Source organism: Tasmannia lanceolata, unplaced genomic scaffold (assembly GCF_043159265.1).
Source record: "Tasmannia lanceolata isolate RefF3 unplaced genomic scaffold, GAP_Taslan_0.1 ptg000006l, whole genome shotgun sequence".
Classification (NCBI taxonomy): Eukaryota; Viridiplantae; Streptophyta; class Magnoliopsida; order Canellales; family Winteraceae; genus Tasmannia; species Tasmannia lanceolata.
Window position 1 is genome coordinate 10,740,543 of NW_027518683.1, and position 27,908 is coordinate 10,768,450.

Consider the following 27,908-nt stretch of genomic DNA (forward strand, 5'->3'; position numbering starts at 1 on the left):
TGGGAGATCTTATGTCATAACCCTTACATGATACCATCATGATCAAGACCTTTAGTTCATTTCTGGCCATAGTTTAAAATTTTTCTCATGTTATGGTGGACTCCCTCAAGTCGAGTCCCTTTTACCTTGGCTGCGTTTCGCGTTTTAACCTATAGGGTCAGTAAAAACTCTTTGACTCTCTAAAATTATGATTTCATCAACCGAGTCCTGCCGCGTCTACCACCCCTCCTCACATCTAGAGGAGTTGGACCTTATAAGGGTCCTCATCTGACGGCACCGATCGATATCCGGGATTCAATGAAAGTATGGACGGCAGTAGCTCTCCCAAGAGTTCCGAGTACTCGACCGCGACGTGCCACGTGGACTAGGAGATTTTCTTTACTGGCGTTTTGACATACGTCCGCGTTTTAAAACACTCTTCCTAGCCCAACAATTCTCTTCGTTTGACATTCCTAGCCATTATAATAGTGGCCGCTTTTTCAATGATACAAATCAGTGATTTACTGGACCCCACCTTCCATGAATGGTCAAGATTGTCCAGCTGACACGGTTTTTTCAACTACTGCCAATGCAAATCTTCTTCCACGAATTTAAATACGGTTGTGGGAAGCAATCTGAGCAGTTTGACAATTAACATTTGATTGATCTCTTGGCTTTATTTTTCATTAATTAAGCAGCAAGTTTGGGGATTTTTTGATGAAGCACCAAAGCCACCTTGTTTCCACTTTCTTCTTTCTGTTATGTACCTCTTTGAGCTTCTTCAGTTATTCGGCAATGGCTCAAAACACGTCTTTTGATGTTGGAGTGATTCTCAATTTGGAAACTTGGGTTGGGAAGATGAGCATGAGCTGTATTTCAATGGCGCTCTCTGATTTCTATGCCACCCATAATTATAACACAACGTTAGTTCTCCACACAAGAGATGCGAAAGGAGATGTTGTGGATGCTGCATCTGCAGGTTTTTTATCTTTCATTCACCTCTTCTACTCTTAACTAGGTTCTATTTCTCTTTATTGAATGGATCATGGACAAAAAATCTCTTGCTCTTGACATTCTATACTACCTCACAGATTATAAGTATTCTCTTTTTCTATCTGAACTTCAGAACGAAGGGGATGGGGACCGTGTGTGTGAAATAAGACGTGAGCCACACAAACTTGGCCCTCTGTCGTTACTGTTCCATGGAAAAAAAATTTCATGGCTGCCAAACATGGTGTTAAATCTTATAGAGCATCGCAACGTGAGCCACGTGAACTTGGTCCCATCATGAATGGTCATCCCAGGCATAAGATAAAATACAAAAATCAATGGTTTAAATTTTTTTGGCAGAACCCTAAATGAGGCTTCATGGGTCAAGGGCCTAAGATCATTCAATTAAGTTGGTCTGACGCTTGATCAACGGACTAATCACGTAAACCAGGTAAAAGTATCTTTTGGAAATGGGTACTTTAGCATATGCCAAGTTTTAAAAAGTCAAATTTACATAAATGGTCAAAGAAAATTTTGGGTCCTACAGGGGACATCAGGGGCATATTCACATGTGAAATCCAAACGACAAATTCTTAAAAGACATTTATTTGGCCCATTGGGCCACGGCAACCACAACAATAGGATCATCCAAATGCCGCTAAGAAGACCATCATCAGATGATCCTACGACTTTGATCCATATCTAGCCTCGTTTAAGGTTGTGCCAAGAAAAGCTAAACCATTGATTTTTGCAGTCATTTATCTTATGTTTGAGATGTCTGTTTTCTCTTAGACCAAGAGCATAGGCTCATCTTTTGATGTCCTACAAGATCAACGGTCTTGATCTCACATCCATGCCCCATATACATCATTAGAACTGAAAGATTTCCCTCCACATTAGATCGTGAAAGTGACTTTCGTTGTGGTTTTCTGATAATAATATTATTAAAAATGCAGAAGAAAGTCTTATCCTCCTTCCTAAAAGACACGAGATCTCATGCGAGATGACTAAAAACATCAATGGTCTAGCTTCTTTTTTTTTGAAATGGTGAATCATATTAGAATGGAAAGGGAAGCCCGAGGAGGGAGGATAAGGGCTTAGGGTCATGTGGTCAAAATGTTCTCAATGCCTTCTGGCTGGCCTCATGGTTTTTCTTTAGATCAGCAGATTATTAGGGAAACCAGGCTGAAGTGGGGCGTAATAAGTGTCTTTTAGGCAAGGAGATTAAGAGTATCTTTCTTGTAAATATTTTCCTATGATTCTTTGTAAATAGAGCAATAGTTCAACAATAGCACAGTTAATAACAATAGTACAGTTATTATTTTCTCTTGTAAATAATAGCTGTAATAGTTCAACAATAGTACAGTTAATGGCTTGTAAGGATTCGTTAAAATTAAATTAAAAATATTTTTTTATTTTCATGAACCGATTTGGGTGGCATTCAAAGAAGGCGAGCCACATGCATTTACAATAAGCAGGGAATGTAATAGACAAAACCCGGAGGTTCCTTGTTGCCTAGCAGAGGAGGCAAAATAGACTGTTGGATATAATATAGATGAAGGCCTAAAGGGGAGTGATCTTTGGCTTGCTTGAACCCAAAATTTGTGTATTGTTGCAAAATTCAGAATTAAAATGAAACTGTAAAAAATCAGATTGCACTTATGATTTTCGTTGAAAACCCTTCACAAAATTTAGATTGTTAATGAAGAAGGAAGAATGGCCGAGTCGTGCCACATGGTCATTCTCCTTAAGAATTGTATCCGCCCCCACAGTGCAACCAGGATCGGTGAATCGATGCTCCAAGATAAAACTACTCTAACAGGCTCTAGTAGACGTGCATCCGCTTACTAATCCACTTCAAACAACCTTAGAACTGGGCTCAAACACCTATTGGAATGGAGGAGAGGAAGGAGCAAAACCGAAAGAGAGAAATCTGTATACTTTTCTGTAAAACAATGTGTTTCTATTGGAGATGAAACGGTTCAAAAATAGTAAGAAAAAATAAAGGCCTTAATTGAATCTATTTAGGACTTAAAACCTCAAAGATTTATATGAACTTTGGATCATGTAAAATTGAGCAACCCAGCAGATTCCAATGCCCCCTGAAAGCCCAAGCCTTTCCTCCATTGTACCTCTTATATGGAGGTGAATGTTCCCTACTTTCTAATGTGGGACTAAAATCTTGCATTGGAGTTGAACCCACTCACATACAACTCTAGGTCATGGGTTCAAATAACAAAGCACCACAAAAGTCAATACCTTTTGAAACTAAAATAAGATTCTCAATTTTGAGTCTGCCCACCAATTTTGACCTAAAATATTCACCTTTTTGACTAAAAGTTTTCTGAACTAGACAAAAAGATGAAGAAAATGTGCCGTTCAATTACTACCTAAGGGCATATTTACTTTGTTTCCATAGAAGTCGATTTTCTTATAGCGAAACTAGAAAATACTCGCGGAGGGACTATTCCTATCCAAAAAATAGAACAAAACTTACCTCCAGTATGGTTAGGAGGAAGTTCCTTCAGCACCTTCAAATATATACCCGTGTGCCTGTATTTACTAAAATACCCTTAACCCCTATTTCTTAGGATAGCAACAAATGCCATAATTTTACTTGGCCACATATTTGTACTAAAGGAACTTCCTCCTAACTGTACTGGAGCGAAGTTTTGTTCCAAAAACTATGGGTTCTAGGCCCTTGTCATCACCGATCAGTCGTACCATATTGGTCTGGGTTACTGACCTAACTACAACACCGGAAAGGGTGAGGCACCGGTCCCACCCTCTCAAAAGATCCGTCACTGACTCTCTACGAAGGGGTTGCATTCATTCGTAGTAGTATTACCCAGTTTCAGTTTGTTCATAGTAAAAAAAGACATGAAAACAGCGACAAAGATAAGTTTGTAAACTTATTCTCAAAGATAATAGAAATCTTCTCATTTCTTGGTTGATTTGGTGTCCAACCATATAAATCTTGCTATGTTCTATGCTTTTGCTTAATTTTCTTTGCCTGTTCATGGTTTGATCAAGGTTTATGACAAATTTCTTTATCAAAATTAAAACTTTATATATATTGAGTTGTATTCTCTTCATTCAATCGCATGCAGCTCAAGACCTGTTGAACAATGTAAAAGTGAAAGCAATCATAGGGCCACAATACTCAGCACACGCCAAATTCGTGGTGGATCTCGGACAAAAAGCTCAAGTGCCCATCGTTTCTTCCTCAGCCACGAGCCCATCTCTCTCCCCCATCCGAACTCCTTACTTCATTCGGACTGCGCTTAATGACTCCATTCAAGCGAAAGCCACTGCTTCTATCGTTCAAGCATTTGAATGGAGACAAGTCATTCTAATCTATGAAGACACCGAATATGGAAGTGGAATCATACCTTATTTAACTGATGCCCTACAAGAGATTAACACCCGTGTCCCATTTCGAAGCGTGATTTCTACTTCGGCCACAGATGAACAGATCCTTGGAGAGCTCAAAAAGTTGGCCACCATGCAGACTAGAGTTTTTGTTTTTCACTTATCAGCTTCTCTTGGTTCTCACTTCTTTCCAAAGGCGAAAGAGGCTGAACTAATGAGCAAAGAGTGCTATACGGATCTTATGATGATCTCGTATACAACGTCTCTCTTCAGGTCAGTTAAACTACAAACCATTTACTAGCATCCGATGTAAGAGGCAACAGATCTTGGCTATTCAACATTGAGAAAATTACAGAACAATAGGGATTGAATTGTAATGGGAAAAAAATCATACCGGAAGCCATGAATTGGGTTTTTCTTACTCTCTGAGTTTCTCTTCGCTACACAACCGTCGGTGATGGGGACTGGTTTCTTTCTCTTCAAGCGTGGATTCTCAAAGATTGAAAAACGAATTTGTTGTGTGCAAATAGGACCCAAGAGTTCCATTTTATAAGCGTTTGTGGGAAGAGATGCGACTCCTCATCACGCCCATCTCTCTCCCCAAGCGTCTCTTTACGTTCATACATTTTCACATAAAGTCTTTTCATTAATGACTTTTCACAAAACCAATTAACTAACCAAATGATCTTGACCATCGATCTTGCAAAAGCCACATCCACCGTTAGGATTATTTCCTAACATTCTCCCACTTGGCTAGCAAGATCTTTGAGCCAAACATAAGGATCATAACTTTAAATTAGTTAGATAATAAACCAACATTCCTTTTAGCAAAAACTACCAACAATAAACCATGTAACCATTGGGTCACCAACTCTACCCAATAGCCTACCCCATGATTATATTATTAGTAATTCTTACTAATAGGAATGTAAAAGCATACATGCATAAGATGTAAACATAGTCCAAAACAGTCATACAAACACATTCTACCTCTTATTAACAATCCATTTACAAAATGTGCACGAAATGGAGCGGTAGAAAATAATCATATATATCAGAATAATAAATTATAATGTGATCACAATAGTGTATCTCAATACAAAATGCGGACTCCCACTATCATAGGCTATCAAAAGTGTCAACCAATCCCATGCGCGCTACATGCTCTCTGAAGAGCTTTGGTGACAAGCCTTTAGTCAAGGGATCCGCCAACATAAGTGCGGTGCTTATGTATTTCACAGATACATACTGATTCTGAACTCTTTCCCTCAGAACAAGATATTTCAGATCTATATGCTTCGAGCCGTCTCCAGACTTGTTGTACTTGGAAAAGAAAACCGCAGCGGAATTATCACAGAGAAGTTTTAGCGGCCTCTCAATAGAATCAATCAAATTAAGCCCTGAAAGAAAATTTCGCAGCCATAAGGCGTGAGCCGAAGCCTCCGAACATGAAATAAACTCTGCCTCCATAGTGGATGAAGCCGTCAAGAAATAGGTCCTCCTGAAAGCATAAAAATATAACCAGAAGTGGACCGATGGGTGTCCCGACAACCAGCGAAGTCGGAATCAGAATAGCCAATCACCTCAAGGCTATCCGATCTCCTAAATGTGAGCATGTAATCTGAAGTCCCTTGCAGGTAACGCATAACCTTTTTGGCTACCTTCCAGTGATCCAGACCTGGGTCACTTTGGTATCTACCAAGCATGCCAACTGCAAATGAAATATCTGGACGGGTACAGACCTGAGCATACATGAGACTACCAACAGCGGAAGCATAAGGAATATGTCTCATCTCATCCCGTTCCAGTGCGTTCCTGGGACATTGTAACTGACTGAATACATCACCCTTAACTATAGGGGCAAGACTAGGGGAGCACCTCTCCATGCTGAATCTCTTAAGGACTTTTTCTATATAGGTCTTCTGAGACAAACCCAGCAATCCTCGAGTCCTATCTCGATGAATCTCTATTCCTATAACATAGGAAGCTTCACCAATATCTTTCATATCAAAATTCCTTGAGAGGAATTATTTTGTTTCTTTCAGCATGCCTAGGTTACTACTGGCAAGTAGTATATCATCAACATATAACACCAGGATGATGAATCGACTCCCACTAACCTTAAGATATATGCATTGATCTACAGCATTTTCCTTGAACCCAAAACTAGACACTACCTCATGAAATTTCAGATACCACTGCCTAGAAGCCTGCTTAAGTCCGTAAATGGACTTTTTAAGCCTACAGACTAGGTGCTCTTCGCTCTTAGCCTTAAAACCTTCAGGCTGAATCATATAGACATCCTCATGAAGATCACCATTTAAAAATGCAGTCTTCACATCCATCTGGTGTAACTCTAAGTTATAATGAGTCACCAAAGCCATGACTATCCTCAAAGAGTCTTTCCTTGATACTGGAGAGAAAGTCTCTTTGAAGTCTATTCCCTCTTTTTGAGTGAACCCCTTAGCGACTAGTCTGGCCTTATATCTTTCAATACCGCCCTTAGAGTCTCTTTTGGTCTTGAAGACCCATTTACAGCCTATAGGCTTGACCCCTTTAGGTAACTCGGTGAGTTCCCAGACACGGTTCTTTTCCATCGAGAGCAACTCATCCTTCATGGCTTCAAGCCACTGAGCTGATCGGTCGCTATTTATGGCCTGACCGAATGAAAGTGGATCATTATCCATTTCACCGTCGTAGTCACACTCGTTTAGATAGACAACATAGTCATCAGAGATGGCTGACCTCCTCTCTCTCTGTGACCTATGCACAGATTGCTCAGCGACAATCGTTGCTGGAGCATCAGGAATGTGGGGCGAAACCTCCAATGTGCCATCTGGTGCATCAATATCCTCAGGTGGAGGAATCGACACTATTCTTTCTTGGATTACCGGTATTGGAACAAATATCCGGTTCTCCTCAAAAGTAAGTGGCCTAGGCACAAAACTCCCACTGAGATCACCATCCTCTAAGAATACAGCGTATCTTGTCTCTACAATCCGGGTGCTATGAGTAGAACTATAGAACCTATAACCCTTAGACCGTTCAGGGTAACCTATGAAGTAACAAGAGATGGTCCTAGCATCTAACTTTCTCAACTGTGGGTTATAAACTTTGGCTTCAGCCATACAGCCCCAAACATGCAAATATCCTAGCTTAGGCTTTTTACCGGCCCATAACTCATAAGGGGTCTTAGCCACAGCTTTACTCGGTACACAGTTTAGGATATGAACGGCTGTTTTCAATGCTTCTCCCCACAAGGACTCAGGCAATGGTGAATTGCAAATCATGCTCCTCACCATATCCATAAGAGTACGGTTTCGTCTCTCAGCAACACCATTTTGCTCAGGTGTACCTGGCATCGTGTACTGAGCGACAATACCGTTCTCCTGTAGGTAAAGTGCGAATGCACCTAGACTGCGGCCCGTATCGAAATATCTGCCATAGTATTCCCCACCTCTATCGGACCTCACAACCTTAATCTTCCGGTCAAGTTGTAACTCAATCTCAGCCTTATAGATCTTAAAGGTATCCAGTGCTTCCGACTTTTCTTTGATGAGATAGACGTAGTTAAAACGAGAAAAGTCATCGATAAAGGTAATGAAATATCTCTCGCCACTTAGGGCAGAGTAGGAAATGGCCCACAGATATCAGTGTGAATAACTTCTAACAGGCCGGTACTCCTAGTGGCGCCCTTCTTACTAGTTTTGGTTTGTTTACCCTTAAGACGCTGCCTACAAATCCCGAAATCAGAAAAGTCAAGAGGAGGAAGAACTCCATCCTTCACCAGTCTTTCCATACGACTAATGGAAATGTGGCCTAAACGCTTATGCCACAAACTGGAAGAGTTTTCATCAACTCGACCCCGTTTATTACCACGGTAACTAATTTCCTCATTCACATGCATGGACAACAGAGAATGTGCAAACGAGCTATCTAAATTAATCATATATAGATTGCCCACAAGAAGACCAGAACCAACAACATTGGAATTATGGAGTAAGGTAAAACCTTTATTCCCAAACTTAAATTCAAATCCAGAGGAATCAAGTCTGGATACAGATATAAGGTTTCTGCTCATGGCAGGTACATAAAATGTGTCTTCCAAATACATAATGAAGCCACTATCTAATACAAGACGAAAAGTGCCAATAGCCTTGACGTCTGCTTCTACTCCATTTCCCATCTTAATGGTTCGCTCCCCTTTCCTGAGTCTCCGTCTCTCTTGAAATCCCTGCAAGGAATTCGAGATGTGAATAGTAGAACCTGTATTTATCCACTAGGTATTTCTAGGTGCATCTATAAGGAAAGATTCATGACAAACAAAAACTGAATTATTACCTTTCTCTCCAGTATCAAGGAAAGACTCTTTGAGGCCATGTCATTCATTCGCATAATGTGCTCTCTCACACCACTACTACCATTGTAATTCATAGTGATCATCTTCATCATCAGTGTACTGGCAAGAGCCTTAGACGATCCCTTAAACTGATCCTCTACTGCCTGTAGGTACTCGCTAGCAGTAAATTCCTCATTTTCTTCTGAGTCGGGAATGCCTCCTCGGATAGAGGTAGGGATCGTGCTTTTCATAATCATAAGGCTCATGCGGTTTGACCGTTCCCATTTTTCATAGGTAGCCAAATCCGCAGCAGTACTCTCATTAGAAGGCACTTCAGGTTTGTCATTCCTAAGTGCGTAATCTAGGTCCAAACACCCTAAGACTATGTGAATATGATCCTTCCATTTTCCGAAATTAGTCCCACTCAAAACCTCGATCCCGGACAAATAACTAGAGATAGAACTAGGGTTCAATGCTGTAGACGAAAAAGAGAGACAGTTACAATTTTGCTCACTATCTAAGACACCATTTAAATCCACAAAAGGAGTTTATTCATTAAAATCCACGATATAATGTAATCCAACTTTAAAATAAATGACTAAAGTAAACAGAAACACAAAATACATAAGTGTGTTCTTGATGGAACACCCGGTGTGTCACCGTGGGATGTCCGTTGGGCCATGCCACGATACACAAGTGGCTCCATTTTTAAGTCAATTTATCTTTAGGGAAGTTAGTTGGATTGCCTAGAATCACAGAAACACATAAATGTGATTCTAGGGAGACACCAACGTATCATCATGGGTCGTCCGTTGGGCCGTGCCACGACACACATTTGGCTCTCATCCATGAGACTAACTAGGGCCAAATAACTCTATACTTAAGGTACACATCACCGTTGGGTAGAAGCGCAACCCCAAACCAAGTTATCCAGGCCTAGCCCTCTCACACCGTATATTTGTGCAAAGCAACAGTCATCCGTTGGGCTGAGTGTTGCTCTTGGACAAATGGACGGAATTTAAAGTGGTTTTGTAGTTCATAATGTGTCACTATATGCGACACTGTTCTTTATTTAAACCACTAATCCTAAGCGATTCCGTTTCCCAGTCGGAATCACAATTCTTTGTTCATTCATTTAGTGTTTGAGATTTAAGCCAAACACAAAACTCACCTTTTTTTTAAAAAAAAGAAAAAAAACCAACCCAAAAAAAAATGTTCAAAAGTTTACATGGTAACGGAAGCCAAAACATACATCAAATTTGGGTTCAGAGGGGTGGAAATCCCCTAAATCCGGATTTACCCGGTCCAAAACCCAAAAAAAATTTGACTCAAAATCAAACAAATAAAACCAAATTTTGTTGAATTTACACTGTAACCATATAATACAGTGCTCAAATGTAAAAACTGACTCCAAAAATGGGTTCAGGAGGGTTCTAAACCCCTAGAACCAATATTAGCCGGACCCAAAACCTCAAAAAATGCCAGAAATGGCCCAAAAAAGGTCCCTGGGCCGATTTGGGTTGGGTCTGCTGGGCCCAGACAGGTTTTATGGGCCTTCTCTGTTAACTGGGCCTTTAAAATCACGGATCCTTGATGGATCCTTAACGGGCCTGCGCGGCCCATCGGCCCATCGGCCCATCACTATTCATCATCTTCTCCAACAGCAGTTACAAATTCCAGAAAATCCCAAAAAAATAACAAATTTCAATTTTAATTTCTGGGTTCGTTTGACATCGGATTTAGGCACCGTTTGTTGCATTGGACTCGTCTCTCGACGAACTTCACATCCATGCCGGAAAATCACCGGTCGAAGCAACCGTTTTCCGGCGATGTAAAAAATTCTCAAAAAATAAAATTTTCTCGTCGTTTTCTCGCTAAAACCGTGGCTCTGATACCACATGTAAGAGGCAACAGATCTTGGCGATTCAACATTGAGAAAATTACAGAACAATAGGGATTGAATTGTAATGGGAAAAAAATCATACCGGAAGCCATGAATTGGGTTTTTCTTACTCTCTGAGTTTCTCTTCGCTACACAACCGTCGGTGATGGGGACCGGTTTCTTTCTCTTCAAGCGTGGATTCTCAAAGATTGAAAAACGAATTTGTTGTGTGCAAATAGGACCCAAGAGTTCCCTTTTATAAGCGTTTGTGGGAAGAGATGCGACTCCTCATCACGCCCATCCCTCTCCCCAAACGTCTCTTTACGTTCATACATTTTCACATAAAGTCTTTTCATTAATGACTTCACAAAACCAATTAACTAACCAAATGATCTTGACCATCGATCTTGCAAAAGCCACATCCACCGTTAGGATTATTTCTTAACTTCTGAAACAACCAATTACTACACAAGCTTAAGCTGTTGAAGTTGGTGTTTTTTGTTCACTTTTATACTTCAACACTCCCCCACACGTAGAGGAGTGATAAACTACTTCTCAGTCCTAGAGACACTAGTTTCCTGATTTTTAGCCACTTCAGCACTTGTGAAGACAGTAGTTTATCATGAAAAAAAAAATCCATGGTAGCCAAACGTGCCCTGAATATCAAGGAGTTGTTGGGTTTCGAACCAGGGGAAGAAGACCTGCAGTGAGGCCTAATTGGTTGTTTCACACACCATTTCTAGTTGTAGACCAAAAATTCAATTCTAAATCAATTCGTGCTTAATAAAGATGTCTAAGAATTTATTTTTGAATGACAAAGATGTCTAAGAATTTAATTCTTGTAAATATAGAAATTTGCAACTGGAAATTATATATTTAACTAACCAATGCATTTGCTCAGAATTCTATCATTGTATTGTCATTAAAAACATGGAATCATGGATCTGTTTTCTTTTGCTTCTTTGGGGAAACACATAAGTATGACACCGTGGCGGGCGATATAACAATCAGAGCCGACCGATTGCAGTACGTGGACTTTAAATTGCCTTATTCGGAGTCGGGGGTGTAGATGGTAGTGCCGATCATAGATGACGACACAAAAAATGCATGGATTTTCTTGAGACCTCTAACTATGAATCTTGGTTGACGACTGGGTTCGCCTTCATCTTCATAGGCTTCGTGGTGTGGGTTCTCGAACACAGGATAAACGATGAGTTCAGGGGGGCCTCATATAGCGAACAAGTTAGCCTAGTCTTATGGTTCTCCTTCTCCACGCTCGTCTTCGCACACAGTTACGCATCTCTCCTTCTAAACTCATCTATGTTTAATTACTTGGTTGCAAAAAATTTTGTTGTTTTACTAAGGCCCTGCTCGTTTAAGATTATCACACAACTGAATAATTGGTTTTGGACTCACAATCGATCGGTTGCCATAATCTTAAACCAAGAGGGCCTAAGTGTTTTGCTCTTAGAGTTAACAATCTTCCAATCATAATCTTAAACAATCATAATGCCCTCTTATTTTGGTAATGGACCCATTTCAAATTGGTAAGTAGTATTTGGTTTCTTGGTGTAGAGTTGTTATAACATTAAAGAAGTGGGTGCCCACTGCCTAGCAAATCCCATTTATCTATTGGGAATGACCCTCTGCACCACCAGGAAACCAAACACTAATTACCACAACTCTACGAGTAGAATACTTCAATGCTATTACATATATTTTCTACTTCAAGTCTAATTCACACTACTCTAAAACAAAGCAACTACGTGCAACCAAATAGAGCCAAGATTGTTCTTGCTCCCCTGTAAAAATGAAATGATAGCTGCACCCACTTCATATGATAATAGCACTCCTCACTTTATTAAGCAATTTCTTGAATTAGACATACATTACTGTGATTGTTTCAGAGGAGAAAATCGTGAGCAACTATTCTAGGTTTGTGCTGATCATATGGTTGTTCGTGGTTTTGATACTGACATCAAGTTACACGGCGAGCTTCACGTCAATGCTAACGGTTCAAAGGCTTGAGAGGGTGACCAATGTTGCAGAGCTGCAAAGGAACGGGGACTATGTGGGGTACCATGAGGGATCTTTTGTGAAAGGACTCTTGACGAAGATGAATTTCAAGGAATCAAATCTTAGGTCTTTTAAAAGTCCGGAAGAGTATGACGAGGCTTTATCCAAAGGAAGTGGGAATGGTGGTGTTGCAGCTATCTTCGATGAGATCCCTGACATAAATATCTTTCTAGCTAAGTACTGTACTAAGTACACTCTAGCGGGACCCACTTATCAGACGGCCGGATATGGCTTTGTAAGTCTCTCTCTCTCTCTCTCTCTCTCTTTCTCTCTCTCTCTCCCCCGCCCCCACTTCAAGATTATCTCTCCCTACAGTACTTAGGGTTTTGAAGCTCCATTGGAAGTAAAACCGTCCTTTCATGGCGATGGAAAAACTTAAATTTCGGTTTTGGTACCCATTTCGTTCTAGGCCGAAATCCCGGTAATCATAAAAAAAATTATTATTTAATTATGTACGAAATTTAGGTCAAAATTATCGAAATTTCGGAATATTTGTATATTAAAAAAAATAAAAATCAATTTCTCGAAATTTCGGCCGAAGTGTCCGAAATTCGGAAATTCCAGGCCAAATTTGGTAAAACCCGATATTTCAGATCTTGCCAAATCTCAGTTTCGGTCTCAACCGAAATTGGCCAAAATTTAAAACCATTAGTACCCTGATTAAAGCTTATTCTAGTAGAGGGGATACCAACTACGTTAAAGAACTTCACAACCATGGAAAAACTTAAAAGTATCATGATTAAAGCTTATTCCAGCAGAGGGATTACCGACTGTGTTAAAGAGCTTCACAATATTACCCGAGGGAAGAGACGACATCACATATTGGCAGGGTTTGAGATTAGGATTTAGGGTTCTATGCGATATTTGAGTTCTCCCTTATTTTAGCTTTTGGTTAGAAGTTTTTTTTTTTTTTTTTGCTCTTCTACTCTCAGCTGCCAAGGTATAAACTCTAAAAATGGATGAAGAAATTTCAGAATTTCTGGGTTTGCTAGATTTGATTAATATTTGTTTCGCGAGCGCTGCAAAATAAACTCAAGAATTGCTATAGAAAAAGGATCTTATTAATTTCTATCACACATTTAAACAGAATTTTTTTCTTTAGTAGTTTGGCTCTATGTTTCTGTCATAAATCTGCTATTTTATGTTTCTATCTAGCACACATTTAAACAGAATTTTGGATATTAACAGTTTGGCAACCGCGCACACAGACAAATCCGTCTCTTAAAACCAAAACGTATCAAACTTTTTGTACTGAGACAACTTGTCCCGTGTGTCAATTTGTAAATTTTTACAGATGAAATGAAATAGTTACCTTCTAAAAAAAAAAAAACGTATCAAACTCGTTTTATTCATTGAACATATTTTTAGCGTTTCCATTTATTTGACGGTTCTATTGACTAAGTTTTTTAACCAATGCCGTATTAAACCTGAATTTTCCTGTTCCGTTTTTTGTTGTTGTGCCGTGTCACGTTTTGCTGACTCAGTATTTACAATCTCACAGGTCTTCCCAAAAGGTTCCTCTATAGTCCATGATGTTTCCAAGGCAATCTTAGAGGTTACAGAGGGAGAAAAAATGCTGTAAATCAAGGAGAAATGGTTCAGACCTGAACCTACTTGTCCAGACAAAAGCACCACCGGGAATTCAAACAGCCTAACCCTCAATAGCTTCGGAGGCCTCTTCATAATAACTGGAGTTGCTTCAACCTCTGCCCTCTTTATATATCTGGCTCTCTTCCTTTATAAGAGTAAGGATGTTTTCATGAACCCTGATAACAATCACTCCATTTGGCAAAAGTTGGTTGCAATTTTCAAACACTTCGACCAGAAAGAGCGCCCCTCTCGTGCTTCAGAGAGTGATAAACCAGAATTTAAAGGTGATGAAACTTTGCCTTCCATTAACGGGTATGATGTAGACTCGATTTCAGAAGAAAATGCACCCTCTTTTTCTTGTTTTTCAACACCCAATCGAGACAAATATGCCTTGGACGGATAAGGGTTCTGTAAGCCAGATTGAAATTAGGCTTGTCACCTACTTGAATTTGTCTTCGTAATGCTAAAGTAAATCAAATAGGTTCAATTGAAATAGTGGAAAATGCATGTATTCATGTGTCAATACACTAATTCCCTGTAATATGATAGGTTTTTAGAATGTAAACTTTACTCATGTATTCAATTAATATTTTTTTTAGTTTCATCTTATTTGCAAATGAGACATTGTAAGTAGTCTCTTTGGAAGTTATTAGCTAAATCATTTTAACATCTCTCCCCTTAATATTTCCACATTTTCTTATAAAAGATGATCGTATGCACAACTTGTCATCTCCCCATAGAGCTCTCTCCCTTTCTCTCTCTTACTCTCATTAGACCCGAGGCGTAACATGAACACTTATTTTTCGATGATCTGAAAATCTCATCAGCATCCATGGAGGTATATCTTATTTTCTTCTTCTTCTCTTCTGTCCTTTTCGCCACAACAACTGCCTCTTCTTCCTCTTCCTTCGGCCAAAACATGCTGCAATGCAGAGGCCAGCGGAACGAGAGAGAGAGAGAGAGAGAGAGAGAGAGAGAGAGAGAGAGAGAGAGAGAGAGAGAGAGAGAGAGAGAGAGAGAGAGAGAGAGAGAGAGAGAGAGAGAGAGAGAGAGAGAGAGAGAATTCCGTCAATTTTCCGCTGGTGGAAGAGGAAACGACAGTGAGAAAGAGCCGAAAAAAGAAGAAGTAGAGAATGTAGGTTGAATCCACCCTGGATGGCAACAAAACAAGCAATCAAGGTGTATTTGACAGAAAAATACCCATATTTCCATGGCAATGCGCCAAACAAACAGGGCCTTGCCAGGAATCCCCTAATTACTATTAAGATCTCAGAATAAACCTAGATAAGATTGAGAGTGGAAAATGATAAGCTTATGTGAAAGCCAAATCGTGTCAAATGACCAGTAAATCAAATCTTTCCATACAATACTTGGGGTCAAGGATACAAAACATTGATACAAATAGATACCACTAGGCTTGGAACTGCTTGGCCATTCAAGTGAACTCTCTCATCAACCTTGTAATAGAGATTACACAGCTCTGCTCACATTTCAAAGATGGCAAAACATGACATATTATTAACAGACGTTAAACTAAACTTTCAAGTACATTCTAGCAGTTTTAACAGTTGAGGTAAGGATACAAAACCTTAGCATTTCTTTTGAATGATAGGCATATTATGCATAAAGCAAAGGAGAAACCCCGCGACCTCAGATGGTCAGAAATACAAAATGGAAGCGACAAACCACGGAAGAAAAAGAAAAGATACAAACAACAGAAATCAGAGGGAGAGAATCTATAATCTCCCATCTCGTCCTACAACTATCAGGCCAAACGAGGCAATCTGCCTCTCCATTAGCTGATCTCAGAAACCAGTGACATTGATAAATGGACAAGTAAGTTGTCATTGCCAAAACGGAAGGTCAATGTTAACCCTCAATCACCTAGAGAATTTGGCCTTGACATCGATTAGCTGCTTCACCACATCTCTCATTGAGGGTCCATCACTTGCCTTCTTTTCAGTGCATCTCAAGGCCATGAGGAGGACACTGCTTATTTCTTCCATGAATAGTTCCTTTGCCAGTTTCAATCTTGTTATGGCCAATAATGTTCAGTGACCTGATCTCCAGTGGGTCTATGACATAAATGGTTAATGCTTGTCTTAAAAAGATATATCCTTTTTCATCTTCTTTCTCTTTTTTCGTACTCTATCGTTTTTTCCTCTTTTAACTTCTTTTTGAATTAGTGGTTGAAGTGTTCACAAGGAGGAAGACAGGGCTTCCAGTCATATTCAATTGGAAAAATACAATCGGAAAAAACCTAAAAAGACAAAGAAGATGAATAACAATAAAAGAAAGAAATAGAAAATTCCTAAAAAAAAATACACAATGCTGTTTCTCGTTTTCTTGTATATTTCCTCTATGTAGTATGTCTTCATTGATTTGCATATAAAAGGAAACCTCTGGTTTACCTTAAAAATAATACACAATGATACTTCATATACAAGGTTAGAAAACTAAAACAAAGGTCCAACTTCGAATCCATTCATCAATTTATTTCCCGGGAAGGCTGGGTATCTATACTTGGACTTCCAAGCTCGCTTGAGGAGACTCCATGATCTTCTTCTGGAACGAAGCTCTCACTCAAATGGTTGGAAATGCTCAATGCGCTTTGGGAATTGTTAAAATTAAGTGAAGCCTCAGTGCTTGTACTTGTGCCTATTGTTAGTCCTCTGCTGGGTTGGTTCGGCTTGAATGGATAAGAGGAGAGATCTTTCTGATCGAAATGTTTGGCCAAGGCAATGAGTTTACACCGAATGGATTTTTTGGAATCATCCATTGTAGAAATATGTCTATGCTTGTAAAGGAAGAGAACTAAGAACAGGAATAGAGCAGAAGCTGAAGCGATTCCAGTGATGAGGAAGAGGCCCCAGAAGCTATCGAGAGTAAGGCTGTTTGATGTGATGGTGGTATCTTGTTCTCGGCAAGTTGTCTGATTTCCAAACCACTTTCGCTCTATTGCCTTCATTTGATCTCCCTCTGTTACATTCAAGATTGCCCTTGAAATATCAAGGACCAAAGGAGAACCTCTAGGGAAGACCTGTTCAAGTGAAAGAAAGTTAGAAACAAAGATAAAATGCATCCATAATGTGTCTCATTGATGATGCAAAGACAGCATTTCAAATTCTCTGACTTTCAACTTTGGGCATTTGCTCCAATAAGGTGGATATGAGAAGGATTGGATCAATTCTAGTTAAATTGATGAGCCTTTTTGGGGAGATAGATGGGGAGAAAGAACTCACAAAGCCCCATCCATCGGTCTTGTACGTAGGTCCAACCATGGTGTATTCACCACAGTATTTATTGAGGAACAGCTTGATGTAAGGGATCTCATCAAAAATGGCAGATACACCACCATTCCAACTTCCTTTGGAAAGGGCCTCGGCGTACTCCTCGGCAGTGTTGTATCCCCTGAGCTTCGACTCTTCAAAGTTCATCTTCTTCAAGAGTCCATGCACGAAGGAATCCCTCTGGTACCCAACGTAGTGCCCATTCTTTATGAGCTCCTTCACATCGGTGATCGTAGGTTGAAGCTGTAGAACTGTAAGCATAGATGTTAAGCTCGCAGTGTAACTCGACATCAGTATCAGCTCCACGAACACCCATATGATCACCACAAACCTCGACAAATTGCTAACCAGCTTCTCCTCTACAACCATCAAAACAAATTCGTTTTATTCTATTATTTTTCTGTTCTGCAGAATGAAATTCTAATCTGGGTTTTGATTTTTTGAGCGAAAGGTAACTGTATTAAAGGAGAGAAAATATTACAAGTGCAAGTCAGCGGACAAAACAAAAAGATTGCCCAACATACAAGGAATCCTGCAAGGCCTGATCTAGGTTTTGATCATGCCAAGAAACTCAATGTGCAAACCATCTTGCTACTGACTGAACCCAATAATCAGTTTTGGAATCAAAATTAAAAAAGAAAAAAGAATGGGGCTTCAATCACTGGACCACACCCAAAGAATGTATCAATCGGGAGTGCTGGGAATTTGGGTTGAGCTTGTAGCATAATGGGTCGGGTTCAGGTTTTGACTCCAACTCATTTTTTTAGCAAGAGCTCAACCAAAAGCTCAACCCGACCCTAACCAAGTTGCACCCCTCATTATTCATGCATTCATGTGAACATTGATACCAAGATGTCCCAAAATCGGAGGCGACACTAACTATTTGATCAATGAACTTGACACATTAAATATCGAACACTGCCCACTTATTCTTAAAGTATCCATTTAGAAGTTCACAATCCATCTGAACTTGGGGTTGGCTCCTTATGTGATCTAGCCTTAAGAGACTTGATTAGTTTAGGCTTGTTTCTATTTCTACGCGCACAACATGAACGGTCGACATTGTCCATGTACATGCATTTACGGCAGATACTGTATAAATTTCCAAGATGACGAGGTAGAAGAGAAAGTACGAACTGTGTGCGAAGACAAGCGTGGAGAAGGAGAACCAGAGCATCACGCCGATTTGATGGTCAGGAGGACCGCGGAACTCTTCGTTGATCCTGTGTTCGAGAACCCATACCACGAAGCCGGTGAAGATGGCGGCAGCCCCACTTGAAAGCCAAAGATCTTTGGTTAAAGGCTTTAAGAAAACCCATGCATTCTTGTTCTTCCGGTCATCTTTTATCGGCACTATCATTGTCACACCGGACTCCGAATACGGCAATGTGAAGTCTGCATAGAAAGATCGATTTGCTCTGATTGTCGTGTCGCCCATCACCGCATCAAATTTCTATATTCCTCGAGTAAATGAAAATAAAAATAATATCATCAAAATGTAATAATATCCATACATCGAAGAGAAACAAATCAACAATGCAGATTGTAACAAGTAAACTACTAGTGTTTTTTACTTATGAATCCTAATGTGCAAAATATTTCTCGATTAGTCAATGAAAATTATGGCAAAAAAGTTGAAAACATTTCCAATAAGTCTCTATATAAATACTACAACCACCTTTTTTTTTTTTTTAATGAAAATGCCCTTCAATCACTAATATAATCGTGCATTTTTCCCACAAAAATATAGCCAGTGTTTCTCATATTAGAAATGATTGCAGAATCAATAGGGATACAAAAAAAAGTAGCAACAAAAATAATATTTTTATTACCGCTAAAAAATAATAATACTTTTAGGGCAATGATAAATTCACACGCCTGTCGGATAATTCACTCCCTTGAAACGTTTAAAAGCGTTAAAAGTCGGCCACATACCCTCCTTTCTAGGGGTGTGAACTATCCTATAGTGGTGCGAATTTATCATGGCCCTACTTTTATTAGTTTTGGATGTTTTAGAGTGAAGTCAGTCACAAAAGCAGGGCGATGTTAACTTCGCATACCTTGTAGGATAATTCGCACCCCTTTAAATGCAAAGTGAGTTTAACACTTTTTCTAGGGTGCAACTCGGGTCGGGTTGAACCCGAATTTTTCCTGGGATGGATTGGGTTCGGGTTGGAAAAACTCAATCCGATTTGAATTCGGGTTGGGGTGTCGGGAACCCGACCTGACCTGAAACCCGACTTGTATTTTTAAAATAATAAAATATACTAAAAATGAAAGTTGCAATCGCTACTTTGAGATTTTATTTTCCATCTTTCCTTTCTGATTTTCAGTCCTAAAAATTTTGATTTTCTATTTTTCTTTTAATATTAGCTAAAAAGCTAAAAGTCAGAAAAGGAATGATATTTCCCCCCCTTGACAAATAAAATCTCCCCCTTAATGTTACTTATTTGTTAAGTTTTCAAGACAAATAAAAGCGTTAAAGCCTAAAGGGGTGAAGTTATCCTGAAGCAGTGAACCATTATTACAGAAACCGTCGGGGGGGGGGGGGGGGGGGGGGGGATGATTGAGGGGTGAAATATCATTTGGACATTTCAAAAAGTAAAAACCCGACCTGACCCAACCCGATTTGAAAATCAGGTCAGGTTGGGTTGAGGAAATGGTTCCTCGGGTTGGGGTCGGTCCGGGTTGGCTCCTTTTGGGGATGAAATATCATTTCCAAAAGTAAAAATCCGACCTGACCCAGGGGGTGAAATATCATTTCCAAAAGTAAAAACTCGACCTGACCCAACCCGATTTGAAAATCAGGTCAGGTCGGGTTGAGGAAATGGTTCCTCAAGTTGGGTTGGGTCCGGGTTGGCCTCAACCCGACCCGACCTGAGTTGCACCCCTAGTTTTTTCACTTCAATTCATGTTGAAGGGGTGCGAATTTATCATTGGCCATACAAAAACATCATATGTAGCAACTTGACAGAAAATAAATATATATTAAGAAAGAGATTGAACTGACCTGTAGATATATCTGAAAAATGAGATTATCATAAGACCCATTGAAGGGAACAAAGTAATGAGGGAGACCATACGGTAATTCTTTAAGTACAGCATCAAACACTTCTTTCGAGAACCCAGTAACGTCCGTTCTATTGGTAACAGAATCACGTTCTACATTCAGAAATTCGCTAAATCCGTCTTTAACCGGAACCCCAATCCTCATTCCCTTTCCGCTCGTCGGAATCACCCATCCCTTCGGCAATGCGGTCGATTCTCCTGGCCAAATAATGCTCTTCAGTATTTTCTCATTCCCTCCTTCTAATCCCCTTGTAATTCCATTCCCAGGACTCCAGAATCCAATCTCCCTCTCACCTTTTCCAATCACATTAACAATTTGGAAAGCCGATGACTGTAATTGCCCATCGAGCAGAACGAAATTACCACTAAGACCTTTAAATTTAGTCTTCAATATCTCGTCACGGAGTTTCTGACCCATCTCTGAGACAGTTATATTGGTCAAGTTGTCTTTTGTTTGTGGCTTCTGAAGGCTGGAATTCGAAACCCTGATTTTCTCAGCTGCCATGGCTAGAGCCCAAGTCGTATCATACGCCCATAACCCAAAAACGCTTAGCTCAGTTCTTTCAATGTCCGGATTTTCCCGCCGGAATTTTCTTTTCCATCTTGCTGTGAAATTATCGAGCGCTTTTGATTTGGGCACGTACGGTTTCACGCCCAAGACACCTGTTGCAATATAAATGCTTAAATAACACAACTGCAATGAGAAATTATATGATGTGTGGCCGTATGAACCCATATATATATATATATATATATATATATATATATATATATATATATTTTTTTTTTTTTTTTTTTTTAAGTATGGATTGGCCCCCACACCATAACCATATCATAGGATGATTCAAACCGTTCATTTCATAGGCCACAATGTAAAAAGGTTGTGCCACAAAAATCAATTTCATAGGATGATCATAACCCTCCGACCCGATCTATAGAGGTTTCCATAATGTGCACTACCTAACTTTTTGAATCGTACAGGTTTATACAGCTACATGGGGCCGCAACGTACATTAAAAAAAAAAAAAAAAAATTCTGCCGCCCCACATAATATAATTTCTCCAGCTTTAGGAATGAACATTAATACGTTTAATTTTGAGTCTAATAATTGGTTTTGGACTCACAACCGGTTAGCATAGTCTTAAACGAACATGGCCAAATTGGGTTGGGTCAGGTTGAGCTTTTGCAAACAAATGAATTGGAATTAACCCCAACCCGACCTGATTTTAAGGTAAAAGCTCAACCCGAATTCCCAAAAACCTACCCATGTTGCACTCCTTTATTTGGAGAAAGAAAAATTGCCATTGGGGGACACACTTTTAAAAAATTGTTAGAGGAGGACGTAATGGGGTTATCAAGTCTCTAAAAGGGGGTTATCAATCCTCTAAATGGGGTTATCAAGCTCTCAAAAGGGAGGTTATCAACCCTCTTTATCAATTTTTCAAAATTGTGTCCCCCGTTAGCAATTCTATTATTTTGATGTCCCCCATTGGCAATTTTTCCTTGGAGAAATTGGATGTTTCACATACCTTGCATGGAATCGATCACGGAAGAATCCATGGAGTCCAGAAGAGTTGTTAGCCCATCTGTTATAATCCACACGTACCCTTCGCTCATCATTCCTACCTCTTTGGCTTTAGAAAAGATGCGAACTCCACTAGAAGAAGACATGTGAACCACGAAGACTCTGGTTTGCATGGTCATCAATTTGTAGAGCTCACTGAGGATTCTATCATCTGTAGCAGAGCGAGGAATGACACTTCTATAGGGGATACGGGCCTCAATCTCTTGAAAAGCGTCACTGAGATAAGGAATGATTCCATTCCCAAAGTCGGTGTCTTCATAGATGGGAATGACTTCCCTCCAATTGAAGGTTTGAATGATTGCAGCTATGGCTTTGGCTTGGGATGAGTCGTTCTGTGCTGCTCGAATGAAGTAAGGAGTTGGGATGGAGGAGAGAGAAGGACTGGTGGCAGAGAAAGAAATGATGGGTACATGAGCTTTGTCTCCAAGTTCTACCACGAACTCGGCCTGTGCAGATTTTTGTGGCCCTATGATCGCTTGAACTTCAACAGTTTTCAACAGGTCCATAACTGCACAATTAATGAAACTGAGAGATTTGGTGGGGGTGCAAATAACGTTTCATTGAGAGAGAGAGAGAGAGAGTTGTATGTTTCTTCATTTACTTTCTTTTTCCTCACACACACAAGGAAAAAAAAAAATTTGGAGCCCTTATCCATTTTGAAGGGTTTAAAGGAATTCTAGCAATTTTAATATATGAAATTAAGAAGGCTGTATTTGTATATGCATTATGCTATATTAGAGTAGATATGTAGTTTTTCTTAATGACTGAATTATATGTAGTTATATAATACTCAAGAATATTTCGACAGCTAGATTTATGTAAGGTATTAAATTTCAGTTTCAGTTGCCACGCAGATGGAAACATTTCTTTTTTATTAGAAATTTTGGTAGAAATCCAATAAAATCAAGGGAACATACATAAATGATAGAATTTAAGGATGATACTTTAAGAGATGCTAGAATAAATACAAATTCACACCTAGAAATCATAAAATATCGAACACCTAGTGACATGCACTATCACACGTATCTTGTAACATAGTAGATGCAAAATTTTATATGTAATTCATATAAAGATATATGGTATCTGAGCTCAAGCTCAGATAGGATTTCTGAGCTGGAGTTTTTAAATAGGGTGTGTGCCTATGTTATTTGGGTTATGTTAGATATTGATTCTGTAGGACGTAACATAGATAGGGTGTCCCTAAGAAATCAACTCCACAGGATCATGGTAAGCGTTGATTTGTGGAGGTTTAAAATGGACGTCTACAAAATGGTCCATTTTACGACTGTACAAATCGAACAGCTGGGATGATCCTATGGACATGGTTTCTTAGGAACAACCTATCTATGTGAGGTTCTATGGAATGAATGGGTTGGATGAGTCAACACAACATGGGAGATGCCATATTTCAAAACTTTACCTCAGAAATTCTATCTGAGCTTGAGCTCAGATACCGTGCCCCCTTCATATAAATATTTATGCATAATACATGCACCACATTTTGCATATAATTTATATAAATAAAATTATGTAATACATACTAATATAGCATACCATTGTGATAGTAACGGTAAGGTTGCTCCATTGTGATCTGGTGGTCACAGGGTTGAGTCACGAAAATAGCCTCTCTGCAAAGCAGGTGTAAGGCTGCGTACAACTAGCCTTCCTCAGACCCTGCAATGACGGGAGCCTCGTGCACTGGGCCGTCCTTTTTTTATACTAATATAGCATACCACTATCACACTTATGATTTTAATTTATGTATTTCGGTCATTTTGGTTTCGGTTTCGGTAGGTATGGAAACGAAAATATTTCGGTGAAAATTTAAAAGCATGCCAGTTTCGGTGAAAATTTAAAAGCATGGATGTGTATGTAGCTAGGGGTGCAACTTGGGTCGTGCTGGGTTGAGCTTTTTCTAAAACTAAATTGGAATCAACCAGGTTCCGACTCGATTCTATGGTAAAATCTCAACCTGAATCCCCAATAATCAATTAGGTAGATTTGTGCCCCTATATGTAGCTTGAATATGATAGGGGGCAGATGTGATATAGTTCTTGTGGGAGAGTCGCGTAAGCAAACATCTTGTAAATCGATGTGGTAGATTATTTTATTTTTTATTTTTGAGAGGCGGGGGGGGGGGAGTAAATATTTAATATCTATGTATAACATCAGGGTGTAAGTGGTAGGTCCCACCCCATCAAAACATGAGGGGTGAAATTGTGGGCCTCACATTATGCATGGGTTTGGTTAAATGGTGGGCCCCACCCAGCAAAACCTGAGGTGTCAAATAGTGGGCCCCACTCCATGTAAGTATGAGGTGTAAAATGGAGGCCCCCACCTTATGCATGGGTTGTGGAGAGAGAGAGAGAGAGGCGTGCGCCGGGCGCGGGGGCTACCCATGCTATGCCTTGGTATAAAATGGTTAGCCACACCCATCAAAAAATGGTATAAAAATTCATGGAAAATACGGAGGTTTGCTATTTTCAGGGTATTTTTTTATTTTGGTAAATATTTTTCACTTAAGAAAACGCTAGAAATTTTATTTTTATATGGAAAATTTTAATCATTCATTGAAAAGATTTTCCAATACAAATTTTCAATGGAAAGAAAACTTACACAATGGAAAGCTTCACCTTTGGTATATATTAATTGCAGTACCATGTTTTGATGATTGCACTAACTCATCTTGTAAGTGGCCAAAAAAAAATGCCTATTGGACATCGATTCTGCCCTAACTGCTACATTTTTAAAGAGCCAACTCATTGGCGAAGATATTTTAATTTGATTTTCAGGAAGTTTCGTTTCATAAGGATTTAAGGTAGTCCAAAATGGTGAAGACCATCTTTTTGTCTCTTCTTTCTCGTTTAAAAGTCTTCGTAGTGGATACATGTTAAGAAAAAGTGTGGGTACCAGTCGTCAGCACGTTAATTTAATGGACATCTATTCTGCCCTAACTGCTACATTTTTAAAGAGCCAACTCATTGGCGAAGATATTTTAATTTGATTTTCAGGAAGTTTCGTTTCATAAGGATTTAAGGTAGTCCAAAATGGTGAAGACCATCTTTTTGTCTCTTCTTTCTCGTTTAAAAGTCTTCGTAGTGAATACATGTTAAGAAAAAGTGTGGGTACTAGTGTTTTTTAGCTACCAGTCGTCAGCACGTTAATTTAATGGATTTGATACAACTGGAGGTAAGTTTGAAGATTGCAGTTAATGGATGGTTAAAAATGAAATTAACAATCTGCATTTAATAGGCAAAAGTTCGGTTGAGAGCGTATGTACTGCTCTGGCAGTACTAATGCTAAAGGAAAATTCTCATTAGGAAGGGAAGAAAAATACAAGGCAGAAACGTACCTAGCTTTCTTTTCTTTTCTTTTTCTTTTTTTGTGTTTTTTCTTTCTTTCTTTTTGTGAAATCCAACCTCTCCCCAATAAGAATAGAGGAAAGAAGAGCAAGAGAAAGAGAATAGATGAACTAATAAAACACCCTACAGAAAGAACCTCTTATGCTTAAGGCCTCTCTGGGTGCCACTAAATTGGTCCTTGTCTACAAATGAGATTGTTGTAATGTAATATTAATTACAAATTTTATTTGCTCATTGTTCCGACAGGACCATCTCGGTTCTGCTTATTCATATATATAAATATATATTCTGTTGCCTTCTTCAAAAAAAAAAATATTAATTACAAATGCTAAATTAAGGTTAACAATATTTTTTCTTAACTATTATAGCTATTATTTGTGAAATAATCAAATTATAATTTCAAAACCATTTGCATATAATCACAAACAATCTTAGATGGGTCCAAAGAGGCATTTAACTATTTAAGTTACAAATGAATCAGTATTACTGAATACCCAATTGATCTTCAGAGGATGGAAGAAACTCATTACCAAAGATAAAAAGAGGGATATAAAATTTAGAGTGGGGCAACATTATCTTCCTTGGAGTCTCTCCAGTGGAGAGTCAACTTTGTGCTGTAATTATGAGTGGCATAGAAATCAGAAAGCGCCATAGAGATGCAGCTCTCGCTCATCTTCCCCACCCATGTCTCCAAATCCAGAACTACTCCAACATCAAATGTTGAATTGATAATTTTGTTTTGAGCTATTGCCAATTCACAGAGGAGACTGAAAGAGAAGAGGACTAAGATGGAAACTAAGAATTGAATCGTGCTCTTCATCTAGAGAACCCAATAACGATGCAATTCCAATAGTTCTCGAGTTCCTTTATAACCTTTGTTTATAAGCAGACACAAGTAGAGTGGATAGGAGAATAAAGAAAAAACCCCACATAAATTCCATAGCCACGTCTCAGCAACCCCACAACACTCTATCTATTTCTTGTAGCGACCATAGAAGCTGGCACTTGCCTACTATATGACAAGTTTAGCAGGCTGTAATTTAATGCATTGACCGTAGACTCTCTGACTTTCGAGTGAGAAAAGGGAAATGATATTTACACTCCCTTTTCCAAGAGTTTCACATCTTTTGTTTTCCTTTTTCCAAAAACTGTATTCCTTTCCTTCCCTTTTATTTGTCGATTCTTGAAGAATAAGTCAATTTCCAAAAACAGACAAACAAATGGGTGTGGAAATATCAGTTTCGTTGAGAAATTTGTGTACATTTGTATCTTTTTTCTTTCGTGTAGAGCTGAGGACCTGAGGTTCCATCTACACTCATTTAAACCCGGGATTACGTTGACTACTAGGTTTCCTCGCATTGTGGACGATATCGTCTTTTACTCAGTAAATGGCATCATGCAGTGTCCGTAGAAAGGCAAGATCAGATGGATATTTTAATATATATTTTCCCATAGAAATATCCAACCCTAAAGCCTAAGATTTTTTTTTCCCATATCAACTTGTCTATTCTAATTAAGGGGAGCCTTGATAGCCGTGATTCAGCTCACTTCTTATGGGAGATCTTGTCATAAGGGGAGCCATATTCAGCTCACTTCTAATGGGAGATCTTGTCATGCCCGGACCCACAATGTAGATATTGTCCGGTTCTGGGTCATCTACCCTCCCCGGTTTTGTTTTCCAATAGCACTAACTCTGCCCGACCTACTCCCTTGGAGATACTGAATACGTGTCTGTAGAAAGAGAGGAGAAATCCACATATATAGCCCGATAGCTTTTCCTCATTTTCTGATGTGGGATCTTTCAGATCTTATGTCATAACTCTTAAGATTGATCCTACCATCATGATCTAGACCCTAAATTCATTCCTAGCCAAGCAATTCCCTTCGATTAACAATCCCAGCCATTGGATTGGTGGCCACATATTTGATGACTGATGATCCAAATCATTCATTTACTGGACCCCACCATCCATGGATGGTCTAGCTTGTCCAGCCGACACGGTTTTTTCAACTACGACCAATGCAAATCTTCTTCCGCGCCTTTAAATAAGGTTGTGAGAAGCAATCCTAGCAGTTTGACAAAATAACATTCTATTAGCCTCTGGCTTTCATTTCCATTATTTAAGCAAGTTTGGGGATTTTTTGATGAAGCACCAAAGCCACCTTCTTTCTACTTTCTTCTTTCTGGTATGTTCCTCTTTGAGTTCTCTAGCTATTCAACAATGGTTCAAAATAAGAGTCTCAATAATCCATTAATGCCTTCTTTTGATGTTGGAGTGATTCTCAATTTGGAAACTTGGGTTAGGAAGATGAGCATGAGCTGCATTTCCATGGCCCTCTCTGATTTCTATGCCACCCATAATTATAAGAC

At 39.3% G+C, this 27,908-nt stretch overlaps 1 protein-coding gene and 1 pseudogene across 2 annotated transcripts; one reads left to right on the top strand and one right to left on the bottom strand.

Moving 5' to 3' along the window:
* Window positions 1-759: 759 nt before the first annotated feature.
* On the top strand, window positions 760-14,808 carry LOC143878722 (glutamate receptor 2.8-like; annotated as a pseudogene).
* Window positions 14,809-16,540: 1,732 nt separating this feature from the next.
* LOC143879655 (glutamate receptor 2.7-like) lies at window positions 16,541-26,510 on the bottom strand. Of its 2 annotated transcripts, none has more exons than XM_077382149.1 (6): window positions 26,118-26,510; window positions 22,117-22,708; window positions 20,529-21,250; window positions 18,656-18,971; window positions 17,471-17,877; window positions 16,541-17,268 (listed from the first exon to the last, which is right to left on the bottom strand). In XM_077382149.1, exons 1-6 carry the CDS (start codon window positions 26,355-26,357, stop codon window positions 16,717-16,719), a joined length of 2,829 nt encoding a protein of 942 aa, XP_077238264.1. In that variant the 5' UTR covers window positions 26,358-26,510; the 3' UTR covers window positions 16,541-16,716. The 2 variants fall into 2 exon arrangements, with proteins under 2 accessions (XP_077238264.1, XP_077238263.1); XM_077382148.1 differs by lacking the exon at window positions 26,118-26,510 and adding an exon at window positions 24,792-24,931 and having other exon boundaries at window positions 22,117-22,680.
* Window positions 26,511-27,908: the final 1,398 nt, after the last annotated feature.

Excerpts from the sequence above, each read along its gene's own strand:
- LOC143879655 (XM_077382149.1), bottom strand. The coding sequence starts at position 26,357 with ATGAAGAGCACGATTCAATTCTTAGTTTCCATCTTAGTCCTCTTCTCT. Across the intron at positions 21,251-22,116 it reads CGTGATCGATTCCATGCAAG|GTGTCTTGGGCGTGAAACCG; the intron begins GTATGTGAAACA and ends ATATTGCAACAG. Across the intron at positions 17,878-18,655 it reads CACGCTTGTCTTCGCACACA|AGGAGAAGCTGGTTAGCAAT; the intron begins GTTCGTACTTTC and ends TGATGGTTGTAG.